Below are 19746 nucleotides of genomic sequence, written 5' to 3'. Positions count from 1 at the left end.
CTGAGCCAGCTGCGCCCACCTGAGCCCGGGCGCCGGCGCCATGGCGGAGCAAGAGAGCTTGGAGTTCGGCAAGGCGGACTTCGTGTTGATGGACACTGTCTCCATGCCCGAGTTCATGGCTAATCTCAAGCTCAGGTGAGGGCGGAGCAGCGGCGTGCAGGGGCCCGAGGCTGGGCATTCCCTGGAGGGGCGCTCCCGGGTTGCAGCCAGATTCGGGGTGACAAGGGTCTGCCGCGCTCTGCGGTCGCTCTTTCCGGGGTGCAGCCTTGGGGTTCAGGGGCGTGTCGGGGGGTCCAGGGCTGCTTTCTCCTGAAGGTGGGGTTCGTCCCTGGGGCTTGTCTGGCTTGGGGGTGTGAGGGGCACGCTGAGCTGGAGGTGCTCTGGGGCGGCGAACCGGCCTGCCCCGCAGCAGGTAAGTGAAGTGGGCGGGGCCGGTGACTTCATGGAAACAAAAGTGAAGGAAAAGGAAAACTTGAGGGAGAGTCTTGGTGTCCCCGTTAGCCGCGGGGAAGACTGCAGAGTTGTTTTGGAGAGGGCCTGGCATCTCCTCCCTGTTTCATATTTGCTGCTCTTCTTGCTTGCTTGCTTGCTTCTTTTTTCCTGGCCTTGTTCCATCATGTCATCAGGATGCTATGGGGTGATGATCCCTGAGCTGCCTGTCTGTTCCGGGACACCGGCTATTTTTTAGTTACTGGCGAAACGTAATTAGACACGTTTCCAGACATCGAAGAGACTGCTATGCTTGCCAGTGCCAAGATAAACTGTCTGAATTTGACAAGGCATTCATGGTTTCGGTTTTTTCAGGGAGTTATGGATGAAGTCCTTGTGTTACTGACATCCTTGAGAATGTAGTCACAACTCAGCGCCCTGAAATGGGCTTCCAAGAAGAATTTGTGCTATAGTCTTCTACGTGTGATTATTTTATTTTTGATAGAGTAATACAGCTTTAAAGCAGTTTGACTTTTTAAAAATTACAGTAAATGGAGTTTCAAAATAGCTATGGGGGGGTTTCCTGGAAGCTTTGCCTCATTTCTTGTAAAATTTATAGCTAAACGTTACTCCTTAAATTTATAAAGTGAAAATCATAATCTAGTTTTGGATGCTTCCCTAACTCCATTTCTCAGTATTAGTTACTCCTGTCAAACCTAATTTAAGAATAAAAAACCCTAGTTTAATCTTTGAAATTGCAAAGCGCACAGAGCATTCATTTATTTATCAGGCTTTGTTATGCACCTGAGCAAGGCTGCTGAGTTCCACACCTGCCTGTCGCAGATTGACCAGGAGCTGGCTGGCTGGTCGGCCTCAGTTTCCTAATTTTTAAATTAATGAGAACCTCCAAGATTTTCTTCAGCGCTCATTCTGTGATTCCAAGTTTTGCAAAGATTGGAAGTTTCGAAGTTGCACAGTATCTTTCTGAATAGAGTGTTGCATAGTCGTATTCAAATTGCCTCCTGGGGGATTACTTCTAGCACTTCCTTTGGAATCTAAAAACTGAGGATACCAGAATCTCTCACATAAAATGATGTAGTTCAGTACTCCCTTCATTTCTGCAGGGGATGTGTTGCTCCAAGACACCCCCAGCCCCATTGATGCCTAAAACCTCAAATAGTACCAAACCTGATATACACTGTGTTTTCCCTATCCTACATACCAGTGATAGTTTAATTTATAAATTAGGCAGAGCAATAAATCAATAATAACAATAAAGTAGATGCTGGGTATTTTCCCAAAAGGATCATACCACAGTGTTATATGTGCACCCATGTTTATAACAGCACAGCTTGTAATAGCTAAAACTTGGAAACAGCCCAATTGCCCATCAACTGCAGACTGGATAAAGAAAATGTGGGTTTAAAAAAAAAATAAATGGAGTACTACTCAGCCATAAAGAATGAGAAATTAAGAGACATTTATGGCTATATGGATGTACATTGAGGAAATACTCTTAAGTGAAATAAATAGGACACACGTGTAAATACCAAATAGTTTCTCTGGTGTGAGAAACCGAAAGTGTAAATAAGGACTAAAGGTATAACAGATAAGGTGAAATAGGAAGAAAAAGGGAAGTGGAACGGGTAGGGGAAAGGAAAGACGGGAGTGGAATTAATATGAGAAAATGGAAACAAAGTCTTTATGAATAGGGAGGGATGGAGGGGATGAAGGGAGGGCAGCAGGATGGGGAAAAAATAAGAGCCGAGATACATGTGTAAAGGTACACATTTCCAAGGATGAATGTCATTAAATGTACCAATAAAATTAATAAAAACGATTTAAAAATAAAGTGGAACATTGTAACAATAAAAGTTCTATGAATGTAGTCTTTCAAAATATTGTGCAATACACTCCTTGTGGAATACAAATAACTGCAGGCAGTGAAATTTCAGGTAAGGGGGACTGCTGTATTTCCACATAACCCATGCATATCCTTCTATATTCTTTAAATCATCTCTACTTGTAATATGTAATGTAAATCCTGTGTAGATAGTTATACTGTATTACTTAGGGAATAGTGACAAGAAAAACTTTGTACATCTTCAGGACTGGCACACTTTTTCCCCAAATACTTCTGATCCTCAGTTGATCTGAAGATGAGGAACCCAGTAGATACAGAAGGCCAACTGTAGTCCGATTTATTATATATAGTGTATTATGGAAGCGGGTCATTTTTTTTGTTTGTTTGTTTTTTTTTTACCAAAGTTAATGTCCATCTCTTATAGAAACAACCTCACATGCCACGATAATCAACCAAAATGAAGGTCGGCTCTAACCAGTACCTTTTATCATGATTAAGAGTAAGACTACTGAGATTCAAATTCTAGTTCTACCACGTTTTTGCTTGTGGTCCTTGGGCAAGTTACTCACATCTGTGCCTTGATCTTATCTATAGAATTGAGTTGTCCTGAAGGTTAAATTAGTTAATACATATAACTCCAAAGTTTAGTGTCTGGCAAATACTTACTAACAGTGGTGTTTAAAGTTTTCCCAGATGCACATAAAGCAGATAAAGAGGTAAATTAAATAATAATTTCCTAGATTAAGTTTGTTTAAAATTCCACCTTCTCCCCCAGGAAAGAAGCTGTATATGTTGAGAAATCCCTTTACAATTTAGTCATTCTTGCTTATAATCATTTCAGCTTATCAGACATTAAGTACATTTATTAAATACATACTGCATATGAAACACTATAGTAATAGTTAAATATGGAGCCATTTATTTCAACTTCATTGGTGACCTCTAGCAAATACATGATTTTAGTGTTGTTTTGTTTTTGTTTTCTTGGTACCTGGAATTGAACTCAGGGCCTTACACTTGCCAGTCAGGCACTGTACCACTGAGCTACATCCCCGGCTTGAAAATACATGACTTCAGCAGAACTCTGCAAAAATTTTCCAAATTTGAAATTGATGTCTTAGAATTTGAGTTATATTAGCTTGTGGAGCTATTCCTTTGTAATAGAATTAAATATCTTTGGCTTTTTAAAGTTATCATCATCACTGTTTTTTTTGTTTGTTTGTTTTTTGTTTTTTTGACAATGATAGGGAACCAGACCTGGGACTTCGAGCATGTGAGTCAAGAAGGGCTCTACTGCTGAGCTACATCTCCAGCCTGTTTTGTTTTTGCTTTTGTTTTGTTTTCTGAGTAAATTGGGGAAAGTCAATTAGAAAATGTTTTTCTTTTTCTTTTCTTTTCTTTCTTTATTTCTCTCTTTTAATCTCACATTCATTGATTGCAGTCTCTAAGTATCATGTTTGAATCTTTGGATTACTGAAGGTGAACCTAACTTAATTCCTTTGTGCACAGGAGAGAACATTGAGTTTCATTCTGTGTTACTGAAGGTATTCTAGAGGATGCTGAATAAAGTGTGCTCTTACCTCTTATAAGAAGTGGTGTGTCAGTGAAACAGGGAGAACATGAAAGTTTCTATTGCTTTCAAGAATAGCTCTAGAAAACAACAGAAAAGATAAGCTTTCTAGAGTTTAGGTAGTTATTTGCCAAGTACTTATGCAAACTGTTCTGGAAGTTCAGAAGTAGGAGAGGTGCCATAGATTGAGTCAGAGGCACCATCTAGAGGAGGAGGAGCTAAGCCGAGTCTCTGAGGATGGGTAGTACGCATTTGTCTAGGTGGACACGTGGGTGGAGAACATTCCAGGTGGATAAAGTAGCATGAGCAGAGGCTGGTGGCATGAAAGCTGACTCTGTTTGGGTCTCAGGGAGTAAGCCAAGTTGTCTAGAGGGGAAGGAGTTGGTCTTAGGGATCTGTGGGAGGACTCACCAGTCTCATTAGCAAGATGCTTGGCTAATACCCAAGTTTCTAGGTCTGCCTTTGCACTCAGTCATCATATCAGTCTGGATGTTCACAGGTGTGTATTTGTATGCATCTCATCCATGTGCATACTTCATAACTCTGATCATTAAATGTAGTTCAGTCATTATTCATGGTTTACTTATAATTTGGAGTACTTAATTCCCTGTGGCCATAAACACTAGTCCCAGCAAAGGGTAGCACCATACCATTTTTTCCAGCTATAAATCCAGATCCAGAGATGAAACAGTCCTGTCTCTAACAGTGTAAATTTCGTATCACTCTGATATCCTCCAGGCTACATAGTGTTGCGGTGTAAACTCCTGGGCTCCTACTTCTGTGTCCCTTTCACTTTGCCAAACATGACCAGAAACTACTACTGCAGATTTTATGCTATGAGGCAATGTTAAAGTTTTTTTTTTCTCCTCCCGGAATATCAATGATTTGTGCCATGTTGGACATATATTTGTGAAAGAATATAGGTGAAATGGACTATATTTCATCTATGGGTGGATGTGTATGAAATTCCCACCTGTGCCTGTGATATTCCTGCCCTTCTATGCTTCACCTACTGCTGTCACTCCCCAGTCTGGAATGTCCTGTCTTCTGCTTCCCACCTGGCTCCTTTGCAAGGCCTGATTCCTTCACTTATAGTCTATAACATATAGTGAAGTACTTAAGGCTGCAGTTGCTTCAGGGATCTGTTATCGAAATTTTAATTGTCTCAAAAGTAGCACCCAGCACAATGCTGGGCACATGGTGATAATTTTGTAGAGAGGGAGAAAAAGAATGTTTCAGTTAATTTTTATAAAGCTTTTATGGATTGCCGGTTTGGAATGGTCTTCTCAAGGCTGAGGGTATAGTACTTGCTTAGATGCCTAAGGTCCTGGGTTTGGTCCCTGGCACCATAAAACAAGAAGAAAAGAACAAAAGATATTGTCTTCTGTTTTGCTACTCTTGTGGCCTTTTTCCTTCTTGTAGCAAAAGGTTGATTTTTAGGTATCTGTTACAATTTATCTAATTTTCACCTTGTTATTATTTTCTTTAAAAATTGAGATACTCTCTAATAGTCCTACTAGGTGAGCTGCGTGGCATACCTGCTTTCTCTGTAGATGTGTATCTGTGGGTCTGGATGGAATACTATGACAGGGTGGTGTGGATCAGTGAGAGTATAGCTGAGAAATTTTAATTTGTATTTCTTGCTCTTATCACAAAATGTGCTAGTATCTTGAGGGATGCTTACTTCTCCTTCAAGAAGTCTCTTGCTGGGAAGATTTGACCTATTTCTTCCTTTCTTTCTTTTTGGTGGAGGTAGTAGCAGTGGTGGTATTGAACTCTTCATTCTATTTCTCAAGTATCTGTGGCCAGGAGTAATGTTACTATTCAAATACCTCCTACTTTTAATCAGGAGTGGTTCCTGCTTACAACTCTGGTGACCACTTGAAATTCTGACTACAGCATCAAACCATGTTTTGCTTTCTTTGTAGCCACTTCCATTTAGACCTGAGCCTTGATTCCTCTTCTTTTTGCTTGGGCCATTCTTGTTCTTGAGACCTTCCAGGATTACTGTAGCTATGCATCTGTGTGATTGAGAGTCCTGCCAGGCGAGCTACATGGAACACCTACCTAGTCCTCATGTAGCCATCTGCTTGGAAGGAAGAATGCACACTCTTGCCTAAGAGTGAGCTTGAGCTAAGGACTTGATCTAAGTCCCTGAGAGATGCGTTTCTCATTATATAGGACAATGAAGTATATGTTAGGTTTCCAGAGATCCAGTCCTAACTTCATTGTTATTGCTTCTTGTTTTATGAATAAAGCATCTACTCAGCCTTATATACTGACTTCTTGGAAATTTAATTGCTCATCCTCTCTTAGCAGTTTTCCACAAGAGGTACAATTTGAAATACTGTCAAAGATATGTGTGATTTATTTTTTTTAACTTGTTTTATTTTGCGGTACTGAGCATTGAATCTAGGGCCCCTTGTATGCTAAGCAAATGCTTCACCCCTGAGCTACATCCCCATCATACTTCTTATTTTTAACCTGACACATATCAGTTATTCTTTTGCTTAGAGTAAAGGTCTCCTAACTTCAGCACTCTTGACATTTTGGGCTGGCCAATGCTTTTTTGTAGGGGTTGCCCTGTGCCTTGATGGTGTTTAAGCAGCTTCCCTGTCCTCTACTCACTAGTTTCCAGTAACACTTCTTTCCTCTCATTTACAACAACCAAAACATGCCTCTAGACTTTGTCAAATGCAGAGAAACCACTGGGCTAGGCTGTTCTCACTCCCTGGAATGTCCTCTTCCTTCCCTCATCTCTGCGCTTATTCTCTGCCTGTCACACTTACTCGTCCAAGACCAGTTCTGAGAAGGATTTCCCTGTCCTCCAAGACATGGTTTATTCTCTTCTCTTCTCTCAGAATACCTGGACACTTGGTCATACTGTTAGAAAATGTGTCATATTCTGTTATTATCTGCATGCCTTCTTGTTTTCTGCGTGTGAGATCCTCAAAGACAGAAAGTTTGTGTAGAGATGGATCCAGATTTTCTGGCATTTGAAACTCAGTGTGGTTGGGGACCATTATATTTAAAAAAGGAATATAAATTATAAATGTAGAATTAGATACAAAGCTTTGGAATGGAAGAAAGGTACAAGTGAATGGCTGAGACATTTTCCTACCTCCGGTCCTTCTGTGTTTTCTGTCATGCTGCAAAATTTGGTACCTGTGTGCTCAGTACAGCTTAACCTAAGTTAACTAAACAGTCAGATACTCACTATTCTTCCACTAGTGAAATTGTCATTTTTTTAAAAAGCATAACATCTTCTACAGTAATTACTTATTTTAATACAACATAGCTGTGCACTGGGAAGGGAACAGTGAGTTATAAAATAGTAGAAAGTCAGCAAGCAGGTGCATACCTGCTGACCATACTACTTCTCTATGCTTTTTCTGTGGCTGCTGAGTCATTTGGAAAAATCAGTGGGACAAAGGGTTTTTTGCTTGCAGGGGAGCAAGAGACCCTGGGTGGTCTTCAAGCAAATGTATATCTGTAGCTGGTTTGGAGCTCAAGTTAAAAGTAGCCCCAGTTAGATTTGTAGGGGAAGTGAATGGCGCATTGAATCCTTTTGGCTTCCATATGAAATTCTTTGGCAACTTGTTTTGGAGGCATTCAGAAAAGGACAGTTTGCTCTGTGCCTGTTTTGCACATTGGCTTCATATTGGGACAAAAATGGGAATTTGGGTTTTGGAGCTGCCATTTGGAGTGAATCACCCTGCTGCCTTGTTTCCTTTCCTACTCCAGGACAGATTTCCAAGACTATTTTTATTCAGGGTCATTTCTTGACCCTGGAGATTCTGCTGAGGTTAGCTCCCAAACAGAGCCAGATGTGGGTGCAATCCGGTGCTTATAAGCTGCTGCTGGTTTGTTTCATTTTAGGTTCTAAAGGGATCAACTTTTACATTAAAGAGAGAAGTTTTGGCTTTTTGCCTAACTTTCATATAGAAATGGTGACTATTCTAGATAGAAATGTGTTTACCTAGATCTAAGTGCCGGCTGTGTGCATGGTGAGTTATCGCTATGTGTAGAGCTGATCACCAGCCTTCACACCTGCATCTGAGCCAGCTTAGCCAGCTGACCCTATCTCAAGGTGTGACCTCATTTTGAAATCTTCTAGCATCCCTTGTGCTGTGCTGCCGCTGTGACTGGACTAAGTCCTTGCCTCACTGACTAGCCATTGCCAAGTCTATCTTGTAGGGGACTGTGCTTTCAACAGTGGCTCCATCCCCAATGGGTGGATTCCCTGTTTTATAAATCTCACTGACATGGCCACTAAAGATGTCAGCTGTATTCATAAAAGGGGTTAAAAGGTAACAGCATTTAAAAATTTACATCATAAGCCTCTAATTGTCTATTAAAACCCTAGATTGAGATGACAGTTTTATTTCCTGAGGGAGGCAGGTTTCTTTCATCAAACTGCTATATAATTACTGGTTAAAGCTCCTGAATAAAAGTGTTTTCCAAACTTTAGTTTTTGGCATTTTTGGGAAGAAGAGAAAGAAAGGGATACATGCTTACAATGAGGAGCAGTGGAAAGCACACAGGCTTTGAAATCTGTCTGACTAAGTCCAAGTCTCAGCTTCATATTTTAATCTTCATTAGCATTATGGCTTAGGATGCACTAAGCCTCAGTTTCGTTGTATGTACAGTGATCACCTTTTAGGGTTATTGGAGCAAAATCACATGTATAGAAAGCGCCAGGTCAGTGCTTGTTATATAATTCCCACCTAATTGTTAACTGTCCCTGAATTCTTCCCAAATGCCTCACCTCCCTGTCATGACTCCATAACTGTTGTAGAACTAAGTGTTTTTGCTTCTTTCTTTCTTTTTTCTTTTTCCTTTTTTTCTGGTACCAGGGATAAAACTCAGGACCTTGTGCTGGCTAGGCAGGTGCCGTGCCACTGAGCTACATCCCTGGCCCTGCTTCTTTCTTACCACTTACTTCTTCCTTCCTCATGAAGACAAATTCATTTGTTTTCCTTGGAAAGGCGATGAAAAAAGATTCTGGAAGGGACTCAGGTTACCCGGTGGAAATAGCAAGAGCATTAGAGGTAGCTCTTGACCTTAATCTTGTTCTTGCTGACTTACTACCATCTATGTGGCTTTAGATTAGGACTTAGCCTTCCTAAGCCTCTGTCTTATCATTTGTCTTGCTTTTTTTTTTTCTTTTGGTACGGGGGATCAAACTCGGGTCCCTGTGCTTGCAAGGCAGGCGGTGAAACCAGTGAGCTAAATCCCCAGCCCCTCTGTCTTATCATTTATAAGGATGATGTATTATTGTGACGAAATTGTTGCACCTGTGCAAACATGATGTGACCAGAGCATAGTTCATATGAAGTGGGTGCTCAATCTTCTGGTACAGTGCTGTGTATCAATAGTACTCTTGCTACTCTCAGTTCACTCTGACCATCAACCTAAGCATGCTCATAAGCGTGTTCTCTATTTAATTTCTAAAAAGTGCTTTAAACATTTTGAAAAATGAAATCTGCCATTCACATTAAATACTTCCAATATATTTGATTCTGCTTTCATGAAAGTTTGTGCCACTGTCTGGGCAGCGGAAGCAAGAGGATCACAATTTCAAGCCCAGGGTTGGGAATTTAGCTCAGTGGTTCTGCCACCTGCTTTGCAAGCACAAAGTCCCAAGTTCAATCCCCAGTACCAAAAAAAAAAAAAAAAAAACTGACAATTTCAAGCCCATCCTGGGCGACTTAGCATATTTAGTGAGACCCTGTCTCAAAAAAAAAAAAGACTGAGGCAGGAGGATGGCACTTTCAGGCCCAGACTAGGTAACTTAGTGACTTAGCCAGACACTATTTTAAAATAAAAAATAAAAGTACTGGGCATGTAGCCCAGTACAAAGGCCCTGAGTTCAATCAGTCATATATACATACATATATACATGTGTGTGTGTGTGTGTGTGTGTGTGTGTGTTTGTTTGTTTGTATACTTTTTTTAGGTACAGAAAATTCAGAAAAGAAAAATTGAGATTGTGAGTTAGGAATAGGTAGAACATAACATAGCAAACATGCAGAACATGAACAAATCCTTGTGAAATGGGAATACCTATCATTTGTAAACAACTGCCCACTGGCCTGAGCTCACTGGCTGGCTTTTCTCTCTGCACCCACTCTCAGATCAAGTGGGCTGGCCAAGTTGCTAGCCAGCTTCCATTGCTCAAAAATATTTTCCCCTACAATGTCTGCACTTTTTTCAGTCCTGTCTTCTGCTCTCCCTAATTCTCCCAACCAAAGATTAAGTTGGTAAGAATCCTCTTACGAAGGCACACACTTCTAATGAGCACAGGCACAATAGTGTGAATTGGCTCCCTCAGGTCACTTTCTTTCTTGTATCTCATTGGAATGAGAGACTTAAGAATTTCTTTGGGAGGATGGATTTTATAGCATGTTAGTTATAGTGCAGACCTGGAATGGAAAACTGATTCCTGGTGGGAAGAGATGGGTGGGATATAGCAGTTCAGTTCATCCTCAGAGTGGCAGCTCTGCTGAGGGAGAAGGGGGAGACGCCTGAGGGAAAATTTTGCTCAATTTAAAAAAAAATTGTGCTTTACCTTTGGGCCTAGAAGAGGACGAGGAAAAGAAAATTTCCCCTTCTTTTGTCTTATCCCCAATTACAGAACTTCCAAGACTCAGCATCCAGACATTATGTGACATTATATGACATTATGGGTTAGAGACAGCTTGTGAATCTGATCACAGCTTCCAGTGATGTTGGATGAAATAGAATGGTAGATAATTTTTAAGCAAAAAGTTCCAAAAAGTGACTTCGTTTGATGGAGAAGAGAATCAAGGACTCCAACTAGTTCCTTCTTTTTTTTTGGTACCGAGGATTGAACTCGGGACCTTGCTTGCAAGGCAGGTAGTGGCACCACTGATCTAAATCCCTGGCCCATCTAGTTCCTTCTTGATAAGTTGCCCACCTTCCAGTTCCATTATCTTGGCCTCAGCCCTGAAGCACAGGACTAGCTGCTGTTCTGGCTGCATGAGACTTCCTTCATTTCTCCCAGATTTCTACTCCATGATGCACACTAGAAATGAATTTCACTTTGAGATTACAGCAATAAACCTAGTATAGCTATTTTGCTGTAATAAAAAGATTGTTTACTCTTGAACATAGCTTTTTCTAAAAGAACCACAGAACAATTTAGAGTTCTCAAAATTACTTTATACAATAGATAAGAAAATATATATCAAGGAGCAAACAAAGCTTTCCTTTTATCCTTCCCTCTCCATGTATCTCCTACAATTATATTACTAAGTCTTGGGGAAAATATAACCTAAATTACCACTTACACGAACAAGGTTCACATAAGCAATACAAGCAGATGAATTGGTGAAAAAAGAAAATAGCTTCATCTAAAACAACGAAGCAAACACCAAGAGAAACTCAGACATTTTTTTTTCCCTGTGACCACAAAGTCGGCTTTGACTAACTTGTACAATGGAGGATCATCTGTCGCAGGCTGGGCTATCTCTGATGGTTCCATCTCAGATCCCTGCTCTGTTGAACATCAAGTCAAGAAAATTGTTAGTCAATTTAAAAAGGTCAAACACCATGAAAAGCCTTTATACTTGTTTTGCATAACCCTACCATTGGTCATGTTACAGTTTTGACTTTTATAGATATCTGTGGCTTTTAAATTTGTTATAGTCATTGATATGCAATTTTATCCAGATTCTGCCATTCTGTCCTAAATTGCTTTGGTTAAGAAAACCTTTAAGAAAAACCCTTAAAAAAAAACCCAAACACCTCTAGACTAGTGTAAATGACAGTGAGTACAATCACAGTGAGTTTTTCATAGCACTTGAACATGTTATATCAATTTATATTTATGCCCTGCCTCTAGTCTCTTAAGTCCTGAGGACAAAGCAAAGTCTTATCTGTAAAGACATAGTCCTGGAATTAAGGATAGAATGCTTTTGCTTCTATAAATGAATGAGTAAATAAATGCATAATATTTCTGCATTCTTGATTCCTGGCTAAACTATGCATTTATTACATTTTACGTGTGCTTTTTATGTATTGTATTTTAATGTATTATATATTGATTTATGCAACCTGATTTTCCTTTTGTAACTCCAGTCTTTGGGAAGACAGGAAAATGAAATTACCAATACTCTTAGAAAAAACCCACTAGAATATATTTGGGGTTTTTATGAAAGGTGGCCCTCTCTTTTTGTTTGTTTATTTGTTTGTTTTTTGGTTTTTTGGTTTTTGTTGTTTTTTTTTTCTTTTTTGAGACAGGGTCTCACTATGTAGTTGAGACTGACCTGGAACCCACTATGTAGCCTAGGCTGTTCTCAAACTCACAGCAATCCTCCTGCCTCAGCCTCCCAAGTGCTGGGATTATAGGCATGCGCCACCATGCCTGGCTTGGCCCTCTCTTTTTTTGTTCCTTTAAAAGATTTGTAAAACTCAAAAATTGTGAAGTTTCTGCCATATGATGAAAGGAACACACTTTAGTGGCACTGAACATCTTGAGCAGTCTTATCATGCTGCTGCTGACTGTGGCAGCATTTTTACTGTACTCCCCAAACTTTTTGCAACATTGTGATGCTTTAGCTGTGTATTGCTGGCTAACAAGGTGCCTAAGGGCAGACATAGGTTCCAGGTAGGGGTGAAGTGGAGCTTTGGGCTGATACAGGAAATGGTTATCTTCCAGCCTGTTAGATGCCTGATATGCCGAGCTCATGTTCTCCAAAAATCAAATAATGAGCTCTAGAAGCAATGGAGGTTAAAAGTAGGAAGATATTTATTGATGGGATAGCTACTGAGAGGCAGGAAGGGTCCCGGATGGGTATCTGGGGACCCCACTTTACAAGGGAGTTTTATGGAGCAAAACCACTTGGATATAACATGGGCCACAGCTGTGATCAACCAATAAAGTTATAAGTACAGTCACCTAAGTTATAGCGGTCCAATTGGGAAACAAGTCATGTGACAAGTGTGCGTGGAAAGAACAAAGACTTCTAGGAAATGATGGGTCCAGAGGTCTCTGGTCACCCACAGGGGAGACTGATGTCTGTCTGGACTTCATCAGGCCCAGTGTTTGTCCTTTGAGGAAGTAGACATGTCTGGTCATCTTGTCTCTATCTTGAAGCTTGGTCTCCAGCAGATATGTCTCTGGCCACAGTTGCAATGTATTTCACCTTTGTTCTCACTCTCTAGGGCCTAACTCTATCTGACTGACTGTAGTATTTCTGAGTTATCTGTCTATAATAGGGCCACCTACTTTGTACTGCTTTCACCAGAGCAGCTCTGCTTTGGTGTAGTATTGGAGTTGCAAGGAATTTTTCATTTGGAAGAAAATGCTATCATGTTGAAAAAGCAGCTTGCAAAGTACTGTTATAGATGCTTGTTTTCCAGAGGGCTTTATAAAATCACACACACACATACACACTCACTCACTCTCTTACTTCCAACCAAAATTACTTAACAAGTAGCAGCACAGTATGAAATAGGGAGCAAACAAAGTGTTTCAGGTACCTAAAGTTAAACAAGTATGTACTATATCCTACATTACTTCATTTACTTCAGTTCTTAGAGCCTTCATGGCCCTGTTTTAAAATAGGACTGATTCCTACATTACAAGGTTATTCATCAAATGAATAGGCAGGTTGTTTATTGTTTATTGTTCCTAATACACTGAGGGTGCTTAGACATTGAGGCTGTCTCATTTTAGCTTCTTTGAGCAGAATATAAAGATGTTGTTCAATGTTTTCTTAATGACTTAGATCATCATGACCATAGTTGTGATTGTTTTTGTGTCTGTGGTATTTATTGAGATATGTGTAATGTTTTATTTCATATCTAATTAGTGTAAATAATTTAACTTAGTAGTAGTTAAGTTTCTATAGTTTTCTGGAGTGTACCTCACTAAGAATTCCCTTTTCCCTCTTAATTTGAAAATCGAATCCATTCTGAGTTTGGGCAATCAGCTTAGCTTATTAGAAGGATGTAGAAAAAAGGAGGTAATATGTTCTGATGAAGCTAAGGGGTTGTTTTGCGTGTATCAGTTGTAAAGCATGAGTTGTGAGACATCTAGGGGTTTTGTTGCTGTTTTGGTTTCTGTATGCTGGGAATCAAATCTAGGGCCTTGTACATGCCAGGTAAGAGCTCTACCACTGAGCTGCATCCTCTACCCACTAAGAAGCCTAAGATGCCTAGTTTTACTCTGCTGTGGACTTTTTTTGTGTGGGGTGTGTGTGTGTGCATTTGGATGGAAAGACACTGGCCAAGGCTGAGTTCTAAGTAGGTAAGATGCCATTCTAAAGTTTGTTGCTGCCCTTGGTATTTGAATTATGTATGTGGTTGAACAGTCTAAAAGCATGATGAGTGGATTTTTCCACAGTGTGCACTTTGTGATTGTTTGTTGATTTGTGGTAGGCAGCTGCTATTGGCAGAATCTGTTACTGTTTATATCTCTACTTCTTAGGTTCCTGTTTTACCTAAAAACTGGGCAACCTCTTCTTTAAATTCTGGATTTTTTTGGAACTGGTAGTTTTCAAATTCATCTTTGTATCAGAATTACCTAACTTTTACTTCCCTGGATCCTGAAATTCTGGTTGACTGAGGCTCACTAATTCCCAGGGATTCTTGTGTACAATCAGGTTAGCTCCCATTATCCTAGGCTACTGGTGGCAAACCTATGGCATACTGCCATACTGGGCTATTTGTTAACATCGAAAGCTCTAAAAGGTTCGCCATCACTGTCCTGGGCTAATGTTTTCCATCCCACAGTTGTGTTCTATTGAAGTTAAATAGGGTGTGAGTGTAATGTGAGCTGGCTGGCATATTGACAAATATAACATCCTAGTAATCAGTGTTCATAATTCTGTGCACTTATTAAATTGATTTAATGATTTGATAGTCACATTTTTCACCCTCTGAATGTGGCTTTCTGCTTTTTGCCACAGTCTGTATTATTTTTATTTCTATCCCCAGATTCTTCATACAGAAAAGTATAATCTTTTCCATCCTTGTTAACACCTTGATGTATATCCTTTCTAATCTTTTGTATACATGTATAAATGTATGCATTTTAAATTTTGGTATTTTTCTACTTACACAACATAGAGCTTTGCTGTATTTCCCAGACTGGCCTCTTACCTTCAGTCCTCTTGCCTCAGCCTCCCTAGTAGCTGGGATTACAGGTGAATGCTGCCATGCTCAAAACAACCTGTCATTTTATAAACTGCTTTCTTAGGTATTTAGTATTTTCAATGTTTTTGAAAGACTGACAGCCACCCATCATCTTCATTCTTTTCTGGTTGTGTCAGCCACCCAGACCCTCTCACAGAGCTGATCAGCCAGCAGGGGGACGTACTGGTAGAGACAAAAGGATAATTACAAATGGAATTATGAGCCATGAGGAGAACAGCAGGGCAGCCTTGTAGGGGAAGTGGATGTGGCATGTAGGCAAGTGTATGAGTGCCACAAAGAAGATGTTTTATGGGGAAGTTGGCTTTGCGTGGTCAGAAGGGTGAGTAATCTGTGGGATGGGAGAGGCAGATAGGGAAGGTCTAGGCTCGAGAGAATTAATCACATGTGCAAAGCGGAGAGAAAGAATATGTTAGACTCTTGGTGTGCTTTAGGAACTGAAGACATTCAGTGAGGCTGGAGTCTCTGGGTGCAGTGGGGTGGCATAGTGCGGATAGGAGATGATGGAGCCTGAGGTATCCATCCATTTTACCAGAGACTGGGAAAATGAGGGATTCAAATATTATTCTGGGAAGCAATTGAAGGCTTTATGGTCTTGCACCAAGATCAAGATGACAGCATACTTCTAAGTATCTAGGGTTTCTCAAATTTTATTGCCCCCCCCCCCCCCGGCTGTTCCAAATGTTTGTTTTTGTTAGGTTGGTGAATTGAGTGAAGGTTTGACAATTGCTTTCTACATTTCCATTAGTGATAGTAAACATAAATATAGTCCTGATGTGATCTCTGCAGTGTAACAAAGCTGTTTGTTGAGTTGCAATAAGTATCTGCTGATTTGAAATAAGTAAATCTTGTAATGACTAATAGACTACAAGCTGATTTGGTGAGGTTTCTTTTTCTGATTTTATGTTTCAAGCAAGAGAGAAGTTCTGAGCTGTGAATTCTCTGATGAAGTCTCTTAACCGTAGAATTTTAATGCCAGAAGTGTGGCTTCTTGCTGTTGAACAAATGCATGAGGTTAGGAACGCAGAATGTATGTGATTGGTCCAGAGTCCTCACTAATATAGTGCCACAGTTAGTATGGGACAGAAATCACCCATCTCCCACTTCTGCTTTTATTTTTCCATTTTTCCTCTCTTCATAGCTCTATTGATTTGTGAATAGTGACTCTTCACCTTCCATTTATTATTTCACTTTTAAGACATTATTGTTAAGGTGTGAACAGGTTGAAACAATGGAAAAGGCAGCATTGTAGTAAACCGTCAGATTTCTACTGAAGGTCAACAGTTCACCAATACAAATTCAAAGTACCATTGTAGGGCTGACCAAGATGAGGGTTTAGTAGTCTGTACTGTACTGTGTATCAACACTGACCCGTGTTGTGTCAGAGGAAATACAGAAACTGGGGAGTTCTCCTCTGGCTCATTCCATCTATCCTGAAGGGTGGAGTAGTTTCCAGTATCACTCTATTGGTGCTGCTGGCTGCAGCCAAAAGGAAAACCTGACTATACTTGCTTAAACAGAAAAGAAACATTTTATCTCATGCACCAAGAAGTCTAGTGATAAAAGAGGCTCCTGCTAGTCTGTAGGGCTTGGTCTCTACCTGTGTGTGACTTCTTTGGTGCTGGGCTTCTTGAAATGCTGCTTCCATCTTCTGGCTGGTGGAAGATTGTTCCAGTTCTATGCATTCCATCCAGACACTACCTCCAGGGAAAGGAGAGCAGCTCTCTGTTTGTCTTGTGCTTCTATCTTAGAAAACCCCAGAAGACTTCCCTAGCTTTCTCAATTGGCATTTGGTTACATGTTCATTATTAAATATCTCACTGGTAAGTGGAGTGTGGTTATCATAGTTAGTTTAGAATAGTTGGGAGCTGAGGATAGAGTTCATGTCTCCTGTAATACATGGCCATTTGGAACCGAGTCGATAACCTGAACAAAGATTCTTTTAGGGAGGAAGGAATTTTAGGGTCAGAATAAGATATTGAGTAAGAAACCAAGAGTGCCTGCTGCACACATTTATAAACTATTGAGACAGTGGAGTTCATTCAGAAAAGAATGCTGTGTGAAATGATATTTCAGGAGTAATAGAATAAGATAGAGGATATTGTAGTCAGGGTTTGCAAGGTAGTAGATTTAACACAAGAAACATAATTTATAGGATTATTATATAGCATTCACCCAAAAAGTCAAATGCAGAGGAGTGCAGGAGATCTGTCCATGCATTAGAGATCTGAAGAATCCAGCTGAGGGCCTGGGTCCCATGGCAGTATCCCACACAAGTCCAGCTAAAGGCCTAGAGCCCAAGGCAATGTCTCATGCAAGTCTGTATCAAGGATCTGCAACAGGAAGGCCCAAAGGCCAGTGGTGGAAGCTAGAAAGCCTTTGCTGGCCAGGTGAAGGATCTGTGCCACCAGGCAGAGGGATCTGTGCTTAAACCAGGAAGTGATGCTCAAGGCAAAGACAAGAGCTCCCCTGATGACAAGAGCAGCCAGCTATAGAAAGGACCTGAGCTCCTCTAGCTATGAGAACAGCTGTATTCATATCAGGAAAAACAGCCATGACAAGCTTCTCCAGGAAAATCAACAGCATCTAATCTTCCCCTGCAGTTCTCCTTTTTTTTTTTTTTTTCCAGTTCTCCTCTTATGCCATTGGCAACTATTCTCAGGTGGATCTTCCACGCCCAGAACTGTGGTGACTCAGTTCAGCTGGGCATTCCAAGTTATCCATTGGTTAATTCACCTCAGGGTATGATCACCAGCCTCAAATACTTCAATATGGATTAATTGTATTTATTGTGGGAGACTCCAGAAGACAGAATTTGTGTTGGTGGGTAAAAGTGCAGTGAGATTTGTCCTGCTTTGCTTTTTCTCTTCTTCCTGAAGAATTTGGGTCCTAAAGCCATTAGGTTGGGGTAGAGCAAGGTATGTATCCATGCTAGGGGAGGGGGCACAGGGCCCCAAATTAGGGTGTAAAACTCAAGTGAAGTAAAGAGGTTCCATGCTTTGAAGACTTAGGTATGGAGAAGAGAGTATCTGTGCAAGTGAGGTCTTAGAGACAGCCACAGAGGGTAGGTGACTGTCCTCTTAGTTATTAAATTGACTGTCATGGTATCATAGTAGCTTTCAGATTGGCGTCCAGTTTGCAAGTAGTGAACTGTTTACTTCTGGAAGTTTCCATTCAATATTTTTGGGCTGTGGTTGACCATGGATAATTGAAACCTCAGAAAGAGAAACTGCAGATGGGAAGGGGGTTCTATAGTTGGGGAAATGGAGTAACTTCCATGAAAGGGAGAGTAGAAGAAAGTTAATTATTGGGATATCTCCTAGGTATCTGGCATCTCATTCATTTATTCATCTCTCTTGGTCTACTTAATACTACAAGATAGGCATTACATGGATGTGAAACCACTGTTTGTAGAGAAAGTAGCTTTCCCTAAGTCACATAGGTAATTAAGCAGTTAGAATTTGAAACCGAAGCCAGGGACCTTTGTACTAGTGACTGCTACTGCTTCTTACATATGAAAGGAAGAGAGCAATGATATACAGGGACAAGGGGGAAAAATGAGAACCAAGATCTGTCATGTAAAGGTACAAGATCCCAATGATGGATGCAAGTGTACTATATACCTAAAATATACCAATAAACTCAATGAGACAAAAAAAGAGAGCAATGATATATATGGATATGGGGTCTGGTTGTATATGTAGAATACTGGAAAAGAAGAATGTTCTTCAGCACCTCCGCTCATGCTGATAATCAGGTGACTGTGGAACATGTGTAAGATTAAGGGTCAAAAACAAGTATAAAGTGTGAGGAAAGAGCCAAGGAATGAACTTCGAGAAATATTATTTAAGAGCAGTCAAAATAAAAAAGACATTAAGAAAAGCCAGGAGAGGATTGTCCAGAGAGGTTAAAAGAAAACCAGCGAGTGATGTCATAGAAGTCAAGGGAAGAGGAAAATGCTTGGAAAAGGAGAACACCTCAGAACAGTGAGAGAGAGAGAGAGAGATGCATGAAGAGGTAGATGCGGCACCAACCAGGACACTGGGGACTCTGATGAGAATGAATTCAGTGCTAGAGCAGTGTGAAAACAATTGGTAGTGGTTACACAGTGAGTGAGTTGGGGTAGAGAACTATAAACAGTGAATGGTGATAAGGTCTTCAAGGTGTTTGCTGCAAAGGAAGAGAGAAGGCCATAGCTGTAGGAGGTTGCAGATGGCTTTTTAAAAAATTTAAATATTACTGTTTCTATATATTTTATTTTTTATCTCATTGAGTTTATTGGTACTTTTTAAGTATACAGTACAATTACATTCATCATTGGGATCTTGTACCTTTACATGACAGATCTTGGTTCTCATTTTTTCCCCATACCGATGCCCTCCCTTCACCCCCTTTACAGATGGCTTCTTCTTGTTACTTTTTAAGCCCAGAAAGTTGAGCTTGAGTAAATGGTAATGGGAGGGAGGCAGTAGAAGAGAGGAGTTTGAAAGGAGAGGGTCCAGTGCAGTGGTTGGGGGTCCCTGCAGAGAGAAGTGCTGGCATCCAGAGCAGCAGCAGTGAGCAGGATGGGTAGGGATGGATGTTCACATACATGCTCTTTGTCTAAATTACCTGACTTCCTCCACCCATACAACAGAAGTTGCAGTGTGTGCAAGCAGGGTGTTATCTGTGACAGAAAGAAAGAAAAGAGAGAGAGAGAGAG

At 40.5% G+C, this 19746-nt stretch overlaps 1 protein-coding gene across 2 annotated transcripts in view; it reads left to right on the top strand.

Moving 5' to 3' along the window:
- The first annotated feature begins 6 nt into the window (after positions 1 to 6).
- Myo1d (myosin ID) overlaps positions 7 to 19746 on the top strand; it is a 302321-nt gene continuing 282581 nt past the window's right edge. For both annotated transcript variants that reach the window (XM_010642388.2, XM_010642387.2), the window contains exon 1: positions 7 to 135. In XM_010642388.2, the coding sequence (XP_010640690.1) occupies positions 41 to 135 (95 nt within the window). In that variant the 5' untranslated portion in view covers positions 7 to 40. The remainder of the gene's footprint in view (positions 136 to 19746) is intronic.

The sequence above is a fragment of the Fukomys damarensis genome, unplaced genomic scaffold, assembly GCF_012274545.1.
Source record: "Fukomys damarensis isolate Sample0158 unplaced genomic scaffold, DMR_v1.0_HiC HiC_scaffold_13, whole genome shotgun sequence".
Classification (NCBI taxonomy): domain Eukaryota; kingdom Metazoa; phylum Chordata; class Mammalia; order Rodentia; family Bathyergidae; genus Fukomys; species Fukomys damarensis.
Note: the sequence above shows the minus strand (reverse complement) of the source record. Positions and strands in the feature narration are given on the sequence as shown.